Source organism: Leucoraja erinacea, chromosome 7, assembly GCF_028641065.1.
Source record: "Leucoraja erinacea ecotype New England chromosome 7, Leri_hhj_1, whole genome shotgun sequence".
NCBI classification, from domain to species: domain Eukaryota; kingdom Metazoa; phylum Chordata; class Chondrichthyes; order Rajiformes; family Rajidae; genus Leucoraja; species Leucoraja erinaceus.
The window spans coordinates 22,877,618-22,901,610 of NC_073383.1; the positions used below are offsets into that span (position 1 = coordinate 22,877,618).

Genomic DNA, 23,993 nt, shown 5'->3' on the forward strand with positions numbered 1-23,993 from the left:
ATTTTTGAAAACCTGGAAATGCAAGGAACTGCAGATGCTGTTTTACAAAAAAAAGACACAAGTGCTGGTGTAACTCAACAGGTCAGGCAGCATCTCTGGAGAACATGAGATCTGAAGAAACAATACCTATCCACTTTTCCAGAGATGCGGCTTCACCTGCTTAGTTACGCTAGCACTTGTCTTTCTTTTATATCCTATTTGGCCTGGTTGCCTTTATTACCACTTATTCTTCAACCCATCTTGCTTCATCTTGTCTTATTACCAGGGCCTCTTTTTCTGTAATAAATGTACAGAGACTTCCCATAAATACATCTCTGCCATTCAGTTCGAGCAATCCATATGGAAATGAGTTTCATATTTGGCATCCCACTTCCATCAACAAGTAGAAAATATGATACTCATGTCAAAAGTGAAACAGTGAAGAAAAGCTTTAATGTGCAAGGAAGAAGAGACAACTCTGGGCCAATCATGGGCTTGGTTCAATTGTAAATTTCTTCCTTTTCATGGTAATGTTTTGTGATAATTACAGATGGTATTTCAAAAAAAAATATCTGTATTCTCCTCTAACAATACTCGGCTTGTTATATTGTGCTTTGTTCCTGTTTCAACCACTTCCTCTAGCAACACTCGGCACAGATCTTTTAATCTTTTAGCGGTTGCTAAAAATGCAAGATCTGCAATTGCAACTATATATCCAAATTTTCCATGTGAACTTCAGAATGGATTCTGTTTCATTATTAAGGAAACATGTTGCAAATATTACTTTGGTCCCTTTTGGTGTAATTCATTCTATTAAAGTTAATCAGGCTTCTAATCAGATATGTTAACTGTTTCAGCATTCAATTACAGCCAGGGCAGGGGCCAAAAATATTGCTAGGTGATATTCAACAGGTCGGGCAGTATCTGTGGAGGGAAAGGGATAGTTGATGTGTTGAGTCGAGATAATGTATCAGAACTGAGAGAGTAGAGGGATTGGTGAGGCAGAGGCTGGCAGGTGATAAATGGAACATTGAATATCCTTCTGCCTCTACAGATGCTGCCTGACCCACTGAGTTATTCCAGCAGTTTGCATTTTGCTCCATATTACAGCATCTGCAGTCTTTTGTATCCCCGTTTGTGGCCCGGAACGGGTGCATTGATAGTGACTGGGTGCAGCTGAATTTGGTGTTATCTGTTTGTGAAATTCTGTAAATGACAGTGTTCTGCCTTTCTCTCCATCCACCCCTGCTTCATGTTGCTCCACCAACCTAACCCTGTCCCAACAACCTCTTTCCAGTAGTGATCCACTTATTACCCAGGTTCATAATGTGGTGAGGATTATGACAGAGTATTCTACAGAGCTCATTATTTCAGGAGATTTCTTTCCTGGCATGATTAATCTTGAATTATTTTTTTTGCTAGAATAGTTCACTATTTGCAACATTTGCATCCTGGTATCCCTTTGTTTTCGACTCTTCCCTGGTGAAGGCCCAGGCCAGTATGGGAAGGGGAGTTAAAATGTTTGGAAACCAGAAAGTGATGTAGGCCAAGGTGGACTGAGTGCAAGTGTTCAGCGAAGGATTGCCCAGCCTGCGCTTAGTCTCGTGTGTATATATTATATATAGGAGCCCACACAGAGAACTACGGATACAGTAGATGAGGTTGGAGGATCTGCAAGTGAACCTCTGCTTTGCCTGAAAGGACTGTTGCATTCTAATTCTTACCAGCCACTTTCTTGAAGATATCCATTCCTGCCAGACTTGAAATTTAATTAAAATAAATCAGCAGATGGAGTCAAATTACAGTTGTTATTTTCAACAGCAGAGGACACTTGGCTTTCTGCTGCTCCAGCTTTTAATATATCTTTTTCTAAAGCTTTCCACTGATTGGCCCCAAAACCCTGCTCATCTGGCCATACACACTTTATCATTCACTTTACCAAAATAAATTGCTGATTAATTTATAAAGTTCTTTTGCCAACTTTTGGGAATGTCAGTGGCTTGGAGACAAATTAAGTTAAAGTAAAACACAGCAGATGGAGTCAAGCTTCCACATGCTACATACTCATTGAAAAATGTACAGCTCATAAAAATGCCCCACATAAATTAAACATTGACTTATCAAGTTGGCAAACTACAATGCGTGCAAATTATTGAGTGGATTTAGAAATTATGGGACTATATGCTGCCGCCCAGATTTCACCTCTGACTTTGACTCCCAATTTTTGCTTGGCTTCTGCTCATTATATTTCACAGTACCCACTCCATGTTCCTAGTCTGCTACTTCTTGTTACCTACTGCCCTAATCTTTCTACACAAATCTACATGGATACCCACTGCCATATCACTTGGTCCCTTTGTGAACATGGTCCATTTGTAACTCTCTAACACAGTTACATGAAAAACACCTAACCTTGCTTCCGTCATGTTTTACTGCAAACCACTTGCAACCTAGTAATCTTAATTAACACAAGGATGACCGCATCCTTGCCTGGTAGATTGTGGTAAAAATTGAGAGTGGAATGAAGCAACTGGGGGGAGTTGTTTGTAGCTCTTGCAATAGTAGTTTTAACGTAGGGCATGGTAACAATGAGGAAATTAGAGATGCATGTCGGTGGATAATACATAGTTGATGAGTCTTTACTGCACACCAGTCTGGCCAAATCAAATCAAATCAATAACAATATGGATGATAAATTCCTAGAAACTATACAAACTGTATGTCTAATTAATATACGGAGGAACAAACTAGGGAACTGATTACTCTGATATTGTTTAATAAGAAATGATTAATTAACTTTTTGGAAGGAAGACTCCTTGAAAAGAATGACCAAAATATAACAAGTTTAGATTATGTTTCAAAATTATGGTAATCAATTTGAAAGTCTGTTTTTGTCTTTGGATCGAGGTGCTATGAGTGTCGGATGGCTAGGGTAGGGAAAATACATTGGAGTGTGACAATGAACTGGCTATAAAATGAGTCTGAAACTACGAAAGTTCATTGATCTGATGCTCCAGTTATCATCTTTCAAAACTGATGTTTGAGGTGAAAGATCAGCCATAATCTAGCTGATGATGAATGGTCTCAAAGGGTTGAATGTAGAAACAAAGAACTTCAAATGCTGGTAAATTCACAAAGGACACAATGTGCTGGAGAAACTCAGCAGGTCAGGCTGAGTTTCTCTGGGGAACGTGACGAGGTGACGGAGACATTTCTTCAGACATTGTAGGGTGACAGAAGAAAGCTGGAAAAGGGAAAAGGCAGGCCAAACGTGGCAGGTAATGGGGGGAGGGGTGGTGGTGTTGGAGGGGAGAAATAGGATGGGAGTCCAAGTGGTGCTCAGGGGGTTGAACAAAGGGGGGTGGGGTTGGAGAAAGAAAATGTGGGGGTTAGTTAGTGGTCACCTGAAAATGGAGAATTCAAACCTTTGGGATGAAGCTTATTCCTGCTGTAACATTTTCTTGTGTTATTTCTCTATCCACATAACCTATACATAGTAACTTTTTCCATTAAACAACTATTCCCTTTGTAAACATTGACATTAAAAACATTGTCACAAACTTTGTTCCTTGTGTTTTTTCAGAGAAACTTTTGAAGATATTCCCAATGGAGGGAGATAATTATGGTTTTTGGCTTTAACTAGAAAACTGTGTGTTCATACATGAGAGTTTAGTTTAAAAACTGGGAAGATAGGTAGTTAACATTTGAATGATCTGTCCTCTATTCTCATAAGCAGTTTTTAAATCATCATGGTTTTCAAGAAAACATTGACCAAGAACTATTTTATTGGAAAGTATTTTGTTTATGGTTGAAAAATATTGGAAAAATATTTGTTTTTAAACAAAATCAATGGAGGCACGATAATTGAACAACTGGAAGAACAATATTATTTAATTAATTGGCAAGATGAATTATTGATGCATAATGGTATTTTTAATTTGTAATGTTAAACAGGTTGTAACATTAATAACTTACCCTTAATAACTTTTTGTTTGATTCCTCCCATTTCCTCCAAATACAAGGCATAGCTATGGGCACGCACATGGGCCCTAGCTATGCCTGCCTCTTTGTAGGGTACATTGAATAATCCTTGTTTGAGATGTACAGTGGCCCTATTCCCGACCTCTACCTCCGCTTCATCGACGACTGCATTGGTGCTACCTCCTGCACCCATACACAACTCACTGACTTCATCCACTTCACCACTAACTTCCATCCGGCACTCAAATACACCTGGACCATTTACGACATTTTCCTACCATTTCTTGACCTCACTATCTCCACGCAGGTAATAGACATCTGACCGACATCCACTATAAATAGCAATGTTACAACATTTTGAGATTTAAAAAATCAAGTGTGCAATTTATCCCATCAGATAAAGCATAAAAATAAGTTTAATTTGACACCTAATTCACTTTCATATCTCAAGTAATACAAAAGGTATGGCCATTTTCATACTCGGAAATTAGCATCTTGTTCCCTATTGATTTTCTATGGACATAACAAAAAAGCTGTGATCATGGACAGTCAAAAGCCCATAACCTTCTTAAAAATTAAGAGAACTGAATGAAAATTTCAGTTATCATAGATTGAACTATTCTGAAACAAATATAAAATAATCTTACTTGGATGACCTGAAATTAAAGCATATAATTAGTTAGTTACCCAATTGTAGCTAATTTCAAACTTCAATTACTAGATCTAAACATCTATCCATTTCTTAATAAATGATTAACATTTTTAAATAGCCTAAGTGTCCAAATAATATTCACAAATAATTCACAATAAAACATGATTTTTAAATCTAATTTACATCAATTTATAGGCCAAATGGAAGGAATTTAGTGTTCAATTGCTGTAAATTAAAGACCATTTTAAATCAGCTTTCTAGTGGGTTTGCGCTGGTTTAGAACGTTCACATTGCGCAGGATTTGTGCCCTCAAATGCACAGAAAAATACTGCGGGATATAAAGAGCCCAAAATGAGCTACTCGCTATAGTAAACGTTGTATAAAGGGGTCTTAAGAAGCCCCTTTTAATGTAAAAATAAGGTACATACCTTTAATTGTTTGCTTTATAAAACCCTGGGGCTGCGAGAGGTCGCGGGTTGAGAGAGTGATTTTAAAACTATTATAACTATTATTCGAGGCCTATAAAACTAATAATACCTTTTGCGACGGGGTCTTTCAGCGATTTTTCGTTAATGATTTACTAGGCTGAACATCTTCGATTGGAACAGCCTAGTAAAAATCGCGTTTTAAACCCGCCCCCTCTAAACAGCGCCAAAATCGCGCACACGGGCTGGGGCAGATTCTCAGCGACGATTCAGGTAGGTTTTGCAACATACCTACTATAAACCTATTGACTCCCATGGCTATCTGGACTACACTTCTTCCCAACCTGCTTCCTGCAAGGACTCCATCCCTTACTCCCAATTCCTCCATCTACGCCGCATCTGCACCCAGGATAAGGTGTTCCACACCAGGGCATTCTTCAAGGAACGGGGGTTCCCCTTCTCTACCATAGATGAGGCTCTCACCAGGGTCTCTTCCATACCCTGTGACTCTACTCTCACTCCCCATCTCCCCCCCCCCCACTCGTAACAAGGGCAGAGTCCCCCTAGTCCTCACCTTCCATCCCACCAGCCGTCACGTACAACAAATAATCCTCCATCAGTTTCACCACCTCCAACGTGACCCCACCACTGGCCACATCTTCCCATCTCCTCCCCGGTCTGATTTACGCAGAGACCGCCCCCTCCGTAACTCCCTTGTCAATTCGTCCCTTCCCACCCAAACCACCCCCTCTCCAGGCATTTTCCCTTGCAACCGCAAGAAATGTCGCTTTATCTCCCCCCTTGACTCCATTCAAGGACCCAAGCAGTCTTTCCAGGTGCGGCAGAGGTTCACCTGTACTTCCTCCAACCTCATCTATTGCATCCGCTGCTCCAGGTGTCAGCTGCTCTACATCGGTGAGATCAAGCGTAGGCTTGACGATCGCTTCGTTGAACACCTCCGCAATAACCAACCTGATCTCCTGGTGGCTCAGCACTTCAACTCCCCCTCCCATTCCGAATCCGCCCATTCTGTCCTCGGCCTCCTCCATGGCCATAGTGAGGACCACCGTAAATTGGAGGAGCAGCACCTCATATTTCGCTTGGGCAGTTTGCACCCCAGTGTTATGAACATTGACTTCTCTAATTTCATGTAGTCCTTACTTTCTCCTCCCCTTCTCAGCTCTCCCTCAGCCCACTGGCTCCACCTCTTCCTTTTTCCTTCCTTCACTCCCCCATCCCCCATCAGTCTGAAGAAGGGTTTCGGCCCGAAACGTCGCCTATTTCCTTCGCTCCATAGATGCTGCGTCACCCGCTGAATTTCTCCAGCATTTTTGTGTACCTTCGATTTACCAGCATCTGCAGTTCCTTCTTAAACATGTAACATTTGAGTTGTGAGTTTGATTTGTAATGGCAATTCTGATAGTTCAGTGAAACAAAAGTGGCCTGTTGCCTTGATTTGGTCATTCTGTCATTGAGTAAGTTAGTTCCTTAAGTTTCCTTTGGAGATAGCAGTATATACCGAATATGAAGTTAGTTATGTCTTATAACATAAGTGTGTAGAGGTAGTTTAGATACAACTTTGGCATTGGGTTTGGTTTTCTTGGTTGAGCCCTTACCCTGGTATTATAGCACAAGTACTTTGTGGTTAAGAAGTAATTACAAATGATATACCAAACAGTTTCAAATCATGGTGGCTGAGTGAATGGGAAGGAAGGACTACTAATAGGACACTTCACCGTAACTTCACAGTAATGATATCTTCTGCCCAAGTAAGATGTACAAACAGAAAGGTTGCACCCACTAAAATGAATACATTGTGTTTGTACAAATTGTTCCTTTCATGACCCCGGTGGGTTTGGGGGGCGGCCTAGGTGCTACATTTTCTGGGTGACTTCCGGGGGGGGGGGGGGGGGGATTTCATGTCCAGATTAAAGAAGGTGCCGGAGCACCAGTTGCCCTAAAATCGGTGGTGGACCTGTACCGCTAATAGTGCATCATTCACGCCACTCTACTGCAACATTCGCGTAGCGTTTTTACAATGGTGGTGTCACACGATAGTCCCCGCCAGACTGGCCGGGAAGCTACTGGAATTGGGGCTCAACACCTCCCTGTGTGCCTGGGTCCTGGACTTTCTCACCGCCAGGCCCCAGGTAGTCAAGATGGGAGGGAATACATCGAAATCCCTCACCCTGAGCACAGGATCGCCCCAGGGTTGCGTCCTCAGCCCCCTATTGTACTCCCTGTACACACATGACTGTGTGGCTAGGTTCAGCTCCAATTCAATAATTAAGTTTGCTGATGACACTGTGGTGGTGGGCCTGATCTCAGACAATGATGAGAGGGCCTACCGGGAGGAGGTGGCTGATCTAGCACTCTGGTGCCAGGAGAACAGCCTCCTCTTGAACATCAAAAAAACGAAGGAGCTGATCATGGACTTTAGGAGGGCACATCATCCGAGGACGTACACTCCATTGAGTATAAATGGGGATCCTGTGGATAGGGTAAACTGTTTTAAATATCTGGGAGTCCACATCTCTGAGGATATGACATGGTCATCACACGCCTCAGCACTGGTGAGTAAGGCAAGGCAGCGCCTTTACCACCTCAGGCAATTGAGGAAATTCAGAGTGTCTCCGAGGATCCTCCAGTGTTTCTACGCAGCGGCGGTGGAAAGCATCTTGTCCGGGAACATTACCATCTGGTTCGGGAATTGCTCTGCCAAGGACAAGAAGGCTCTGCAGAGAGTAGTGCGTTCGGCCGAACGCACTATGGGAACTTCACTCACCCCCCTGCAGGAACTATACAACAGGAGGTGCAACTCCAGAGCAAACAAAATCATGAGAGACCTCTTCCACCCCTGCAACAGACTGTTCCAGCCGCTACGGTCAGGCAAACGCCTCCGTTGCCATGCAGTGAGAACGGAGAGGTTGAGAAGGAGTTTCTTCCCAGAGGCAATTCGGACTGTAAACGCCTTTCTCACCAGGGACTAACTGTACAGAACGTTTTTCCTTCTATTATTTATTATGTAAAATAATATGTGTGTTATGATTGTGTTTATAATTTGTTTGGTTGTTTTGTTGTTCCGCGAGCATTGCCACTTTCATTTCACTGCACATCTCGTATGTGTATGTGACAAATAAACTTGACTTGACTTGACTTGACCGCATAATCTAAATCAATACAATTTCTTCCATTTTCTCCCTCCCTCTTCCATGACCCTACTTCTATTTGGCACTAACTTAAGTGTTTTAGAACCTGCTCCACTTTCCTTCACTGATGGGATATTGATGGGATAAACTCAGTCATACAGCACGGACATAGGCACTGTCTTCGTTAGCATCCTGGTTACGTTGGCCCAACTTGTCCATGCAAACCAAGATACCCCATCTAAGCTAGTTCCTTTGCCTGTATTCATCCCTCTCAACCTTTCCAGCCCTTGTACCTGTCCATGTGTCTTTTAAATGCTCTTATAATACCTGCCTTGGCAACCTCCTCTGGCAGCTCATTCCCTATATATGGAAAGTTTATTTTTGTAATTGCTACAAAATTTAAATGGTTCTCTTTGTAAGATGTTACCAAAGAAATTCAATCCAATTGATCAACTCCTATACTTGCATTACCAATCCATGAGTATATTGTAACAGAATTACTGCTGCTACACTTCAGACCGGTGTGGTAAGATGTTTTTTTACAACTTGGCAACAGATGTTAGCAAAGCTGCTTAGCAACCTAGCAACAGATGTTTATAGTTGCTGCCGTACTGTTTTTATGGAGTTTGTACGTTCTCCCCGTGATCACGTGGGTTTTCTCCGGGTGCTCCGGTTGCACAAAGATGTGCAAATTTGTAGGTTAATTCGCCTCTGTAAGTTGTCGCTGGTGTGTAGGATAGAACTCGTGTACGGGTGATCCCTGTCAACCACATACTCTGTGGGCTGAAGGGCCTGGTTCCACGCTGTGTCTCTACATTAAACTTAAAAACTAATGTATTTTTTACTTTCTTCCTTTCACAAAAATTAGGCATGTACTGAAAAACCTGCCCTCGGCAAAAGTGATCAGTTAGGAAGAAGTGCGCTTTTGTCAGATATATGCAAGACCAAAAAACTGAAGAAGACTGTTACCAATGATAGGAGTGCACCAGTGGTTAATGGTAAGTTTTGAAAGCTTGATTAGATAAGTTAGACAAATATCTTATTTTATATGAAAGCATGTTATTTTTAAAAGCTATTCTTGCCCCAGAACAGGATATATCATTCAAAGTCCATAATTCCCTATATGAATTTACTAAACAATCAATATTAAGATATTAAGATAGCTCCAAAATGCAGTTTTAGATTTGCATTTTAGATTACCATTTGGTGTTAGCGTACTGGTTACATTTGCTTACTTTCCTAAAGAAAGGACACTGTGTTTCAAGAAAGAGAATTTTTTCCCTTTAGCCGAAATCTTATTGAGGAAATGTTTAACTTGCACAAACAATGTATTTTTCTTTGGAATAGGAATATAATTCTGGCACATAACATTGCATGGAAAATATATTTATGAGAACATTCGGAATTGCAAATGAGGCCAATTGTATCCTTACCAAATGGACTAGATTGAGATATCAGGCCCATGACAAGATCCCTTGTGCCTGGTCTTGCCAGGGCCAGATACAGACAACTGATTCTTGTTGGCCTTCTGCATCATGACTTCAGGTGGCAAGAACTCAATGGCGATAAGGCTTCATGAACAAAGTCCAGTGACACTTTTGGAATGCCCTCAAGCATTGACAGGAGGGCAAGATACGGACACATTTTTATCTCTAGTTAATGTTGTCGAGGATTTTGTTTTTAAAATCTCTGACATTCAGAAAGATGATTAAAATTGAAAACTAATTTCAAAAATATTTAACTAAAACATTTTTTTAACACACAATGCTAAAAACAATGAAAAATATTGAACGAAAATTATTTAAATTTTTTTTATAATGTTTTAACGATTTTAATTTAAAAAAATGTTTTTTATAGTTGCCTTTCCTCCTGCCTCCTAATTCCCATTGATATCAATTAAGCCTCATATCCAACATCATATAAATCTGGGAATCCCTAATCAGTCACTGGAGTGTCCAGTTGTGAAGTACTGCATCGCCTAATTAATTAAGAGATGCAGCAGCCAAACAAATATGCCTTCGGCTCAACAAGCCCATGCCAACCATCGATCACCCATTCAGACTAGTTCTATGTTATCCCACTTTTGTATCCAGTCACTATACACTAGGGGCAATGTTAGAGGGCCAATTAACCTACAGACCCACACATCTTTGGGATGTGGGAGGAAACCAGAGCACCCGTAGCGCAGAACCACAGCGAGAATTAAAAACTGGCCCCGACTAAAAATAGGTTGCCGTTTTAAAAATCGGTAATATTTTAGTCGAAGCCGGTTGCGATGCTAGTTGAAGGTGGTTGCCGGAGGTTGCAGGTAGTGGAAGATCTTACCTTCCACTATCTGCAACCTCCGGCAACCACCTGCAACCTCTGGCAACCACCTTCAACTAGCATGGCAACTGGTTTCGACTAAAAAATTACCGATTTTTAAAACGGCAACCAATTTTTAGATGCGGCCGGTTTTGAATTTTTTGAAATAATCGCCGGAATATAGAAGAAGCGGAAACCACTTTCGACCATTAGGGAGACTGACAAAATCCTCTGGGAACCGCACGGAAACCTTGGGTGGGGCGTAAAGTCTGCAGAGGTTTCCGTTCAGGTTTCCTTAGTGGGACGGGCATAAACTTACTTAAATGTCAGTGGATTAAAGCCAACGGTTCCAATCCATGTAAGAAGCTTCACAATTTATAAACTACCGCAGAAGCCATAACATGAAATTACATCTTATTTAACTGTATTATGGAGATGATCTATTAATTCTTCCACAAATCAAATGTTGTTTTAAACAGCTCCCAAAGGATCCGGTGGAGGAGGAGGTGGAGGAGGCGGCGGTGGAGGAGGTGGAGGTGGTGGAGGCGGAGGTGGAGGTGGACCTGGTTTAGGAGGATTATTTACTGGTGGAATGCCAAAGCTTAGGTCTGCAGGAACCAGAGACAATTCCGGTAAGTTAGTGTTAATTTTAATGGTTAGAATTCGTCATCATTTATATTTACATGCCTTGTAATATAGTTCAGGACTCTCAACAGAATCACCCATGAACAAATACGGGCAGGAAGAGATCTTCTGGTGCCTTACATCTGTTCTGCCATTAAATAAGATCATGGCTGCTAACGTGGCTTCCGAGCCTCCCAGATCGCTCTGGAGAATTCTGAGCAGCAAGACCCCTCAACAGATAAAGTTCTTCCATGTCTCTCTTTAAATTGGGAAAATTTACTCTAAAACTTTGTCTCTGGATGTAGAGTCCTTCATGAGCGTTAAATATTCAGCACATCCCTTGGCAAGGTTTCCTCCAAATCTTGTTCAAGAAGAAACTGCAGATGCTGGAAGATCGAAGGTACACAAAAATGCTGGAGAAACTCAGCGGGTGCAGCAGCATCTATGGAGCGAAGGAAATAGGCGACGTTTCGGGCCAAAACCCTTCTTCAGACTGATGGGGGATTGGGGGGTGAAGGAAGGAAAAAGGGAGGAGGAGGAGCCCGAGGGCGGGGGGATGGGAGAAGACAGCTCGAGGGTGAAGGAAGGGGAGGAGACAGCAAGGGCAAGCAAAACTAGGAGAATTCAACGTTCATGCCATCCGGACGCAAGCAACCCAGGCGGAATATGAGGTGCTGTTCCTCCAATTTCCGGTGTTGCTCACTCTGGCAATGGAAGAGACCCAGGACAGAGAGGTCGGATTGGATGGGAGGGGGAGTTGAAGTGCTGAGCCACCGGGAGTTCAGGTAGGTTATTGCGGACTGAGCAGAGGTGTTCAGCAAAACGATCGCCCAACCTCCGCATAGTCTCCCCGATGTAAATCAGCTGACATCTAGAGCAGCGGATGCAGTAGATGAGGTTGGAGGAGATACAGGTGAACCTTTGTCGCACCTGGAACGACTGCTTGGGTCCTTGAATGGAGTCGAGGGGGGGAGGGAGGGACAGGTGTTCATTTTTGCGTTGCAAAGGAAAGACATGGTAAGGGGGGAAGGGAAGAATTGACAAGGGAGTTGCGGGGGGAGTGGTCTTTGCGGAAGGCAGACAGGAGGGGGAGGGGAAGCTGTGGCGAGTGGTGGGGTCACGCTGGAGGTGGCGGAAATGGCGGAGGTTTATGGTGTATTTGCCGGCTGGTGGGGTGAAAGGTGACTAGGGGGACTCTGCCCTTGTTGCGAGTGGGGGGATGTGGAGAGAGAGCAGTGTTGCGGGGTATGGATGAGACCCTGGTGCGAGCCTCATCTATGGTGGCGGAGGGTAATCCCTGAAGAACGGGGACATATCCGATGCCTGGTGTGGAACGTCTCATCCTGGGAGCAGATGCGGCGTAGGCGGAGGAATTGGGAGTAGGGGATGGAGTCTTTACAGGGGGCAGGGTGGGAAGACGTGTAGTCCTGATAGCCATGTGAGTCAGTTGGTTTGTAGTGTATGTCGGTCAGAAGTCTGTCCCCTGCGATGGAGATGGTGAGGTCAAGGAATGGTAGGGAAGTGTCGGAAATGGTCCAGGTGTATTGGAGAGCCGGATGGAAGTTGGTGGTGAAGTGGATGAAGTCAGTCAGTTGTGTGTGGGTGCAGGAGGTGGCCCCAAAGCAGTCATCAATGTAACGGAGATAGAGGTCAGGGATGGGGCCCTGGTACGTATTGAACAAGGATTGTTCAACGTACCCGACAAAGAGGCAGGCGTAGCTGGGGCCCATGCATGTGCCCATAGCTATGCCTTGTGTTTGGAGGAAATGGGAGGAGTCAAACGTAAAGTTGTTGAGGGTGAGTACCAACTCCGCTAGGCGGAGGAGAGTGTCAGTGGCTGGGTATAGACTCGCTCCTCTGGTCGAGGAAGAACCGGAGGGCTTTGAGGCCATCCTGGTGGGGGATGGAGGTGTAGAGTGACTCGACATCCATGGTGAAGATGAGGGGGTGGGGGCCTAGAGAGTGGAATGTGCGGAGGCGGCGGAGAGTGTCTGAGGTGTCTAGAACATAGGTGGGAAGGGATTTGACCAAGGGGGATAGTATGGAGTCAAGGTATGTGGAGATGTGTTCGGTGGGGCACGAACAAGCTCAAACAAGCAGTGGGGCACTCTTTTATATTCCAAACCACTTTCAATAAAACCTAACATCACTTTATGTATTGTTATTCTCGTAACCTAATCATTCATGTAGCACCAGACTCAGGAGCATCTTCCCAGACTACTGAACAGTTAAGGATGTAGTCCCGATCTTCCAACCTACCTCTGTGCCCCTAACTATGCCCCTAAGCAATGACTCGCCCCCTTTCTTTGTTATGGCCCTGTCCCACGGTACAAGTTCATTCCAAGAGCTCTCCCGAGTTTGCCCTGATTCAAACCCGGAGATTTATGGTAATGGCCGCTCGTCGGTACTTGGTGCTCTCGTGAACATTTTTCAACATGTTACATGTTGAAAAATCTTCAAGAGTCCTCCCGAGCTTACCTGCCATTAGCGAGTCTTCCCGAGTACCTGCCGTTAATGTTGCGAGCCGCAAAGAGACGTCCCCGAGCTCCGACGTACCCGCTACATTAATTTTCCGTGCTTATCACGAGTTTGATTTTTTTGTAAACTCGGGAGAGCTCTTGAAATGAACTTGTACCGTGGGACAGCGCTATAAAGCTGTGCCCTTTTATTGGACTTGCCAGTGTGAGGTATCTAGGAATCATCCTTAATGGTGCAGGCATATGCAATAGCTTGATAATTTAGGGGTATCTATTTGTCCACCCATTTACAATGGTGATCTCACACACTGCATTTTCAAGGCCTTCTGATGGAAACTTAAGACAATTAAAATCTGAATATGGTGCAGAGTTTTGGATTGTGCATTATATTACAGACTCCAGAAACTGTTGCCAATTTAACTATCGCTTGTTGCAAAACTATTTTATCCGGGTAAATATTTGAGCTAAATATTGCTGTCCACCTGTCACCTTGTAATTTCTAATTATTCTTGCGAAGTAATTTATTTCTTATGAATGTAATTTAGAAGTCTAATTGTATTCCTGGAGTACCATGCAATAATGGTTTGCATTCTATCTGTGACAGTCAGATTCAAATACCTTGCAAAGATAAAAAACTAAAGACACGGTGGGAGTAATTTAGTTGTAAATGCTACTTGACTGGCGAGACCAGTGATTTGGGATAGGAAAAAAATAATTAAGAAAACCTAATACTGTTGTATTAAATGTAATATAACACAGAAAGTATACTGTCGGCTTGCATCACAGTTTGGTTTGGGAACACCTCTTCCCAAGACCGCAGTACTCGACAGAGAATTGTTGATGTAGCCCAGTCCATCACACAGGCCACTGACTCCATCTGTACTTCATGATACCTCTGGAAAGCAGCTTACATAATCAAAAACCTTGTCTCACCCTGGTTATTCCTGCTTCTGTCTGCTCCCTTCGAGCAGACGATACAGAAGCTGGAAAGTGCCCTTACGAGACTCTGGGCCAACTTCTTCCCTTTGTCGTCAGGTTTCTGAATGGTCCTTCCTTAAGCTAGGATACTGTTTGATTCACCTCTACCCCATTGAGGACAAAGGACTCTATCTATGAACTGATGCACTACAAATGCAGAGAACTATATTCTGCACTCATTATCTTTTTTTTCTATTGTACTTGAGTTTGATGATTGTATTTATATATAGTATTACCTGCTCTGATTGGATAGCATGCAAAATAAAGCTCTACACTGTATCTCAGTACATGTGGTGTGTAATAATTTTTTTGAATTTTTGATTTTTTTTTTACAAAAATACTTATGTTCCAGTATATCCTTAACATCCACAGATTCTGGAGGAGCAAGACCAACATTAATGCCTCCAAGTGCAAGATTGACTAGTCCCAGACCATTTGTACCAAACAATGCCCCACCAAAGTTGCCTGGGTCATCGTCATTTCCAAGGAGTAGTAATCCTGAGCCTCCAAGAAATAAATTCCCTCCACCAAGTCAACCAAAATCTTCAAGGCCGGACATAGGTTCGAGGTCTGATGCAGGCCCACCACCTGTACCTAGTGCACCACGACCATCATTATCTAGTACGCCCAGCAGAGGTCCTCCACCCTTTCCAGGAAATCGGCCGTTAAACACGGGGCCTTCTCTACCCAATCGCAATCAAGGGTCTTCCCATCATTTCTCTCCAACTCCCCCACATAGCAATACAAATAGGTCTCATCCGACTCACAGCTCTGGCAGGGTTGTTGAAGATAAGCCTTCTCCATCAACTCTTCCAACTCACAATACTAACAGACCTCCGTTGCCTCCTACTCCTGCCAGGATGATGGATGATAGGCCTCCACCACCACCTATGATGAATAGGCCAATGAATAGGGATGGCCCTCCACCCCCACCACCACAGCATCACAAACCACCTGTCCCTCAAACACCCAGGCCAACTCCCTCCTTCCAAGCTCCTCCTCCGCCACCACCCAACCGACCAGGACCTCCACAAAGTCATCATGGTGCCTCTACAGATGCTGAAATTCCGAGGCTTCCTCAAAGGAATATGTCCCTCCACGGCACTCCTTCGCTTTCTCCTGGGACAGTTCGAAGTGGTCCTCTTCCTCCCAGTGAGAGACCTCCACCACCTGTAAGAGATCCTCCCAGCAGATCAGGTATGTTGACCAAACATTACAAAATGCCTATGGGCTGCAAGGTGCCCTGAGAGAGACTAGGGCAATTGAGAAGCCAGGTAACGTGTGCAGGCAGCAAGCCAGACCTGACAAAATAGAGAACTTATCTGCTTCTTTCAATGGCTGTATTAAATACGTAACACTATATAAAGCAATCCAGGAGTCTTGATCTCTTACATTGCCAGCCTTGAATAATTTCTTGACATTTCCAACAGTTCAGTTGATCATTCATCACAGATTAGACCTTCATATACTCAAAATAGCTGTTACTTGTGCATTAGCGCTATCTAAAAAGTAATGGAAATGCTCAGCAGGTCAGCAAGAGGAACAGTTAATGTTTTGGGTTCATGTCAGAAATCAAGCAACTTTTGATTTTCATTTACTCTCCACAAAGTAACGAGTTAGTTGAATATTTTCACTCATCCCACAGTTGCTACATCAATGATTGTCCATTCTTTCTCCCAATTTATTTTTGGACTTCCGCAGTGATCAAAGATGAAAGTAATCTACGTTTGAGAACATGGTGTAATGGTGGTAGTCAGTGGTTAAAAATACATCAAATTGGCAGAACGGGTGACACAGTGGGAGAGCTGCTGCCTTAGTCAAGTCAAGTCACATTTATTTATATAGCACATTTAAAAAACAACTCTCGTTGGCCAAAGTGCTTTACATTTGTTATAAGAATAGCACAACAAAACAAACTACATACATATATACATGCAGCCCTCACTCAGAGGACGTCAGGAAAGGCTTGGGAGTATAGATAAGTCTTTAGTCTTGACTTAAATGAGTCGATGGAGGGGGGCAGTTCTGATGGGAAAGGGGATGCTGTTCCACAGTCTAGGGGCTGCAACCGCAAAGGCGCGGTCGCCCCTGAGCTTATGCCTAGACCATGGGATATTCAGCAACCCCAAGTCGGCCGATCTGAGGGGCCTGGAGGTGGAGTGGTGGGTGAGAAGACTTTTTATGTAGGTGGGGGCAAGCCCATTGAGGGCTTTGTAGACATGGAGGAGGATCTTGAAGTTTATACGGAACCGCACAGGGAGCCAGTGGAGAGAGGCCAGGATCGGGGTGATGTGGTCCCTTTTTTCCCTTAGAGCGCCAGAGACCCAGTTGCTATCCTGACAACGGTTGCTGTCTGTATGGAGTTTGTAAGTTCTCCCCACGACTGCGTGGGTTTTCTCTGGGTGCTCTGGTTTTCCACCCATGCTCCAAACACATACAGATTTGTAGGTTAATTAGCTGCGGTAAAAATTGTAAATTGTCCCTAATGTGTAGGATAGTGCTAGTGTACGGGGTGATTGCTGGTCTGGGTGGGCTGAACGGCCTGTTTTCATGCTGTTAAACTAAACTGGTAAACCATTAAGCATTGTGAAAAAAGCAAAATGTTAGAAATATTTAACAATGGGAATCTTACTGACCATAGGAAATTCAAGTAGTTTTTCTGGGTTTTCAAGATAAAGATGATAGAAAAAGAATAAAAATTATTCGCTGTAATGATTTATAAAATATAATTCAAGCATAAATGCAAGTAGTTTTTGGTGATAATTAGAGAATATAGATTTGAATACTAATAGTTAAATATTTCTCAATTTACTCGGAGACAGCTTTTGATTCTCAACACGATGGGATGTTGCACTAACACAGAGAAATGCAAGCAGGTGGACTAATGTAGATGGGACATCTTGGTTGGCATGGGCTAGTTGGGCCAAAGGGCCTGTTTCTGTACAGTATGACTCTGACTCTAATTGTGTACCGACCCATGTATGACAGGACCTCTTCCTCCACCCCCTCCGGGAGGCAGAAACGGCGGTGGACAGAAAGCACCACCCGTCCCACAGCCCCCAAGTCGAATGGGTTTGGACAACATGAGGGGTGGCTTCAGGCCCCCACTGCCACCTGACCGAGGAAGCCCTGTACCCCCACCAACAACAATGAGGAATGGCTTTCAGGAGTCCTCACAGGCAGTGTGTGAAGGTAAACACCACCCATATTTCACCATCCCCTCATTTTAATTTTATGGAATAAATGGATGTTTGGTTCTCAACATAAACTGGTGTTTAGGTGACTAGTTAATTCTCAAATGAACGTGATTAGATGACTAGTTAATTCTCAAGTGAACTGGTGATTTAGATGTTTCATTGAACTAACAGATTTGACGTATTTCCAGGTTAAATGTCCCAACCCTCATATTCTATTCTACATTAGGCTGAGATCAGCTGTTCTCAATCATGATTTGATGATAAACTCACCCAGAATGTTCCTCGCTTTTGCCTATATTCTTCCCTCTCCTCTGGACGCATGTTATGCTTGTACAATGCTTTTGGTCGGGAATCTGCGGTAATATTTGGAGGGAATCTGTGTCAACTAGAGCTGGCACACGGTGTCCTTCACATTAATTTTAATGGCAGGAGCATTTGCAAGAAACTTAAGTTAGACTTTTTAAACTATTTGCAACTTTGAGCATTTCAGTGGTTTCAAGTGTTCTTCAGAGATTTTTTCTAAACAGTCTAAGTTTTAATTGCTTGAACATATGATGCATTCAACTGGGTTTCACAGTTCTGGATAAAATGGATGTGGGGTTTAGGGAGAATATCTTACCTGATTATCTATTCCGTGAACAGAGCTTGTTCTAGTTCTCCATCACTATCTGGAATATGCCTTTGGATGTATATAGTCTCATTATAATGGATTCAGCTGGTTCTTCATCACAAGCTTCAGCTATTAGAAACATAGAAAATAGGTGCAGGAGTAGGCCATTTGGCCCTTCGAGCCAGCACCGCCATTCAATATGATCATGGCTGATCATCCAAAATCAGTACCCCATTCCTGCTTTCTCCCCATATCTCTTGATTCCGTTAGTCCTAAGAGCTATATCTATCTCTTGAAAATATCCAGTGAATTGGCTTCCACTACCTTCTGTGGCAGAGAATTCCACAGATTCCCAACTCTCTGTGTGAAAACGTTTTTCCTCATCCCAGTCCTAAATGGACTACCCCTTATTCTTAAACTGTGACCCCTGGTTCTGAACTCCCCCAACATTAGGAACATTTTTCCTGCATCTAGCCTGTCCAATCCCTTACGAATTTTATATGTTTCAATAAGATGTCTTCACATCCTTCTAAATTCCAGCGTATATAAACCCAGCCGATCCATTCTTTCATCGTATGTCAGTCCCGCCATCCCGGGAATTAACCTGGTGAATCTACGCTGCACTCCCTCAATAGCAAGAATGTCCTTCCTCAAATTAGGAGACCAAAACAGCACACAGTACTCCAGGTGTGGTCACACCAGGGCCCTGTACAACTGCAGTAGGACCTCTTTGCTCCGATACACAAATCCTCTTGCGATGAAGGCCAACATGCCATTTGTTTTCATCACTGCCTGGTGTACCTGCAATTTGGATTGCTGAGATAAATTGTGAGTTTATTTGGATGTCAACAGCAAGAGCAGGTAATTTGCTTTGTGAATATGGATCCTGACTTATTCTGATCCCCTTTAATGGTGAAATTAACAACTGTTCTTGTTCTGTCCACAGATGAATGGGAAGGCAAATTTTCTTTCCATTCCATTTCAGACCTTCCACCTCCAGAACCATATGTAAACTTTACAAAAACTTATCCTAGTAAACAAAGCAAGGCAGAAATCAGAGGTGAGTGACAGGTATTTTATGTTCCTTTATGAAGTGTGAAACATTAGAAGTGAAAAAACACTTTTTATTTGAAACACATTAAATTTGGTGAAATACAGTCGCCCATGAATTTTATTGCATAGTTATTCCTTTTGTCATGGGAATTTAACAAACAAATTCATTAAAAATCATTGGAGTGATCTAGTTATTAGTCCTGCTGCACTTCTTGTTTCCATTTCTGGAGGTCAGAACAGCCCTGTTGTCAAGAGTGTTTAATTGTCATATGCACAGGAACTGGAACAATGAAATTCTTGCTTGCTACAACTTTATAGCACATTAAATGAAACAACACAACAAATAAATTACCAGTTGTAGGTGAAACTGGAGCTTGATGGTGCAAGCCAAAGTTTGTGATTTTCTCAATGGTATAATAGCAGGCAAATATTCGGTCAAATAATTGACCAGCACGGGGGCGAGGCGAGGTGATAGAGTTGCTGCCTTACAGCTCCAGAGACCCGGGTTCGATCCTGACTACAGTGCTGTCTGTACGGAGTTTGTATATTCTCCCTGTGACTGCATGGGTTTTCTCCGGGTGCTTCTGTTCCCTCTCATGCTCCAATGACGTACAGGTCTGTAGGTTAATTGGCATCTGTAAAAATTGTAAATTGGACCTAGTATGTAGGATAGTGTTAGTGTACGAGGATCGTTGGGCAGTGAGGACTTGGTGGGCTGAAGGACTTATTTCCACGCTGTATCTCTAAAACTTAAAACTAATTGCCTCATTGTCAAGGTAGCAGCAGTAAGCTTGTATTTCTGGTAATGACTTTTATCTTAAAAGGGTTGGGGTGAAATTCTGGCAAAGGTTGAGGGGAGTGGGGGGGAGGTAGAAAAATATATTTTAATGTACTTTGCTTAAAATAGGTGAATAACAGGCAAACATGTAACAGACAAACCAGTAAAAAATATGCTAAATTATATTTTGTCAGGGGATAAATTAATTCAAAGGGCTTCCTCTCTGCTATTTGAGGCTTTATTCATTGCTTGCGGATGTGGAAAAAAAGTTGAAATTAAGATTTTTTTAAAAATTCCATTAATACGCAAATCATTAAATCTTCTTGTGCCATGCTGCACAAAATCGTATTCGCTTCTCAAATTGTACTTGGCTTCAATTATTACAGTTAAAACCCTGATAATCCTGTGGTTATTTAAACTTTTTATTTTAACAGATACGTTCCGAACTGAGCGGGGAGCTCCACCTCTTCCACCAATTCCACCTACACCAAGGTGAAACAGACTGGCTGTTCAAAGATCTCGCAAAACCATCCTGTCCTTGTGAGACCATTTTGCACGCTTAACTGCAGACTATTGCTAAAGTGACATTAAATTTTCCTCTATCGGCTCAAGCCAACGTCAGCAGTGGAAATGTTGGCTTGCTGGCATTTTGTTTGTGATACTTAAGTCATCTGGAATTTAAAAAGTACTATATGCTTTTTGACTGCTTTAATGTAAAACATTTGTTTACATTATTATGGACCAGAATAAATGTATTTTGCAAGAATATTTCTATAACCCATTTCATTTCAAGTTATATATTATGGGTGCTCAATGTATTAAAAAAATGTTTTAATAAAATCAGGCCCTTTGGCAGTAACCAAACATTCTTGAAGTAATGTTATCAAATTCAATTTAAATGAAGTGCAGAATTGTGTTTTTTGAGCCATATGTTGTAGGATGGAATCAAAAGGATTTTAAAAGCACAAGTCTAGGTGCTATTAGTTACATAGTTGTCTTGTGTACTCCAGCTTTAGTTATAGCAGTGCGTATAGAGCTCAGAAAGAATGACATGAAACATGACGTCCTGACTCTTGTACTCAATGCTACAGCTGATGAAGGAAAGCACAAAACACTTTTGTTACTGCCCTGTCTACTATGTGTGTTCCCACTTCCAAGGAACTTTGTGCTTGTATCCTTGGGTGCCGCTGTTATAAGGGAGCAAAGGACTAGGCCCAGGTGAGTTTAAAGGAAGCATGGATTCTGGGGTTCTATTGAGTTTAAAGGCTGCACAGGAATTGGGGCTACAGTGATCATCGAGGAAACTTGGGAACTGGGTCCTAGTGTGTTAAAATGAGCATGGGAAAGAATGCCCTGGTAATTAAAAGGATCACAAGAATTGGTGTTTTTAATATATTTATAACCACAAAGGGCATTGACAGACATCCAATTCTGAGAATCTGCAAAGTTACCTCCAAGCATTAGATAACACAGTATGGTAACAAATTGAAATTTGCAGCTGTCCTTATCCATTCAAGCTTGTATGTTCAGAAGTCTGCAGTTGGGTCCTAACCTGAAACATCGCCTGTCCAATTCCCTCCCTCACATGCTGCCTCACCTGCTGAGTTCATCTAGCAGTTTGTTTTTTTACATAAAATTCTAACATCTGCAGTCTCTTGTGACTTAATTGGGGAATTGAAATTTGGTATTTAAAAACGAAAAATAGACAATAACACATCATAATGGGGTATTTTTAGGACATTTCAGAGATTCAATTAATCATGAAGAATCTGTTTGTAAATTAAGTATACATCTGATTAGATGTAGCTGAGAATAGTTAATTAGTCCCTCCTGGAGAAGATTATTTCTTTGTCTAAATATAATCTATGAATAATACTTTTGATAACTGTCCACCACATGCGTCATTGAAACATACCAAGGCAAACATATGTCCTCATTTACTTTTGAACATCAACTTAAAACCAAGGGATAGTTTGCAATGAACGACATATGTGGCACGCTACAGAAATACTGCTGTGAGTGTGAAGGGGGCTGTGCAGTAGTGCAGTGGTAGAGTTGTTTCCTTACAGCACCAGAGACCTGGTTTCGATTCTGACAATGGAAGCTGTCTGTACCAAGTTTGGACGTTCTCCTCGTGACCGCGTGGGTTTTCTCGGGGAGCACCAGTTTCCTCCCTCATTCCAAAGATTTACAGGTTTGTAGGTTAATTGGCTTTGGTAAAAATTGTTTAAAAATTGTCCCTAGTATGTAAGACAGTGTTGGTGTATGGGGATCGGTGGTTTGCGTGGACTCGGGAAGTCAAAGGGCCTTTTTCAGCACTGTATCTCTAAACTAAACTAAATGTGCTTCAACGTGAGCGAAACAGGTTGCATGCAGAAATACAGTTTGAATTTTCACTGAAGAACAAATCTTGGACAAGCATGGTTACTTGTCAACAACACAAGAAGTGGTGCATGTGGCTCAGATAAGAGAAATGACTGATTAAATTATCCACACTGAACAGTACCAAGGAGAGAAATAATCAAGAAAAAATTAAAACGTGGTCAACAGTGAGACAATTTGAAGTTGGGAGTAAAGAGATACGTAAGTTTTAGCGCTGAACAAAGGCATTTAAAGGCGAAGAAGTATTACTTTGTCATAATTGCCAATTGAATGGATATGCTGAAAAATAGCATTAAATCTTTTATGTTCATACAATGAGATGTTATGTTTTATTTTACTTCAAAACTAATTATAATGCTCAAAAGAGACTATGAAAACAAACAAATAATTTTGAAATAGATGGATTATGACTGTGCATATGGGTATTTCATTCTCAGGATCCCAAACTGAGAAATAGTATTATAGAAAACATGTGAATGGATTTAAAATCAATTAAATTTACATGGGGATCAGAGACCTTTTAAGATTTCCTGTATTGTGGAAAGATTGGTTTCCTTACACACATCTCTTCGTGCTGTTATCATAGCTTTGGAAAGTACAAACAAATTCCTTACCTAAATTACCTGAGCAGGCTTGATGGGCAGAATGGTCTAATTCTGCACCTATGTCTTATGATTTGGGATTCTTCCGTAAAATTAACCATAAAAGCAAATAATGCAGAATCTGGGAGGAAGGAGAAAAGAGAGAATGTTTTCTGAGGTTTGTGAACTTTGGCATGACACCTTGACCAACTCAAGAAGATACAAAGAAGAAAAAGGAGCTAAAAACTCCACTGCTGCTTGAAATGGGTTATATATCTACTTCATGTGATTTTATGTGAAATTTGTAGTAACCATTATTTTGTTAGGAACCAATAAACCAATCTATTGAAAAATAATGATAAATCTAACAATGAACAAATTAACTGCCTGGTGTTACTAAAGTTAATTAATCTCCCCAACACCTCAGGAGCTGCATAGATTCTGCTGAGATGTTGAAGAGATTAAAGATTAAAGATGTCCAGAGATTACTGGACAACCAGTAATGATAAGAAGAGACTCCGTGGTTATGTTTCCATAGTAAAATAATCTCTCCGACTGTCATAATAGATACTTATCTGAAAATTCTGAGGCATCTGTTGTTGTTTGCAGGAAGTAACATAGCAAAGATTAGTGAGAAGCCAGAGGATTGGGAAGCTTTTCAAGAACAACAGAAGGTAACTAAAAAGGCAATGTGCAGAAAAGATGAAATACGAATGTAAACTGGTCAATAATATAAAAGAGGATCGCAAGAGTTTCTTCAGTTATATAAAGAGGCAAGAGAGGTAGTTGGGCTGCTGGAGAATGATGCAGGAGAAGTGATTAT

At 42.0% G+C, this 23,993-nt stretch overlaps 1 protein-coding gene across 7 annotated transcripts in view; it reads left to right on the forward strand.

Moving 5' to 3' along the window:
* Positions 1 to 21,071, forward strand: part of LOC129698734 (WAS/WASL-interacting protein family member 1-like) — a 97,541-nt gene extending 76,470 nt beyond the window's left edge. For all 7 annotated transcript variants that reach the window (XM_055637947.1, XM_055637945.1, XM_055637948.1 and 4 more), the window contains 6 exons: positions 9,055 to 9,184; positions 10,970 to 11,122; positions 14,942 to 15,766; positions 17,558 to 17,761; positions 19,323 to 19,436; positions 20,642 to 21,071. In XM_055637947.1, the coding sequence (XP_055493922.1) occupies positions 9,055 to 9,184; positions 10,970 to 11,122; positions 14,942 to 15,766; positions 17,558 to 17,761; positions 19,323 to 19,436; positions 20,642 to 20,703 (1,488 nt within the window). In that variant the 3' untranslated portion in view covers positions 20,704 to 21,071. The remainder of the gene's footprint in view (positions 1 to 9,054; positions 9,185 to 10,969; positions 11,123 to 14,941; positions 15,767 to 17,557; positions 17,762 to 19,322; positions 19,437 to 20,641) is intronic.
* Positions 21,072 to 23,993: the final 2,922 nt, after the last annotated feature.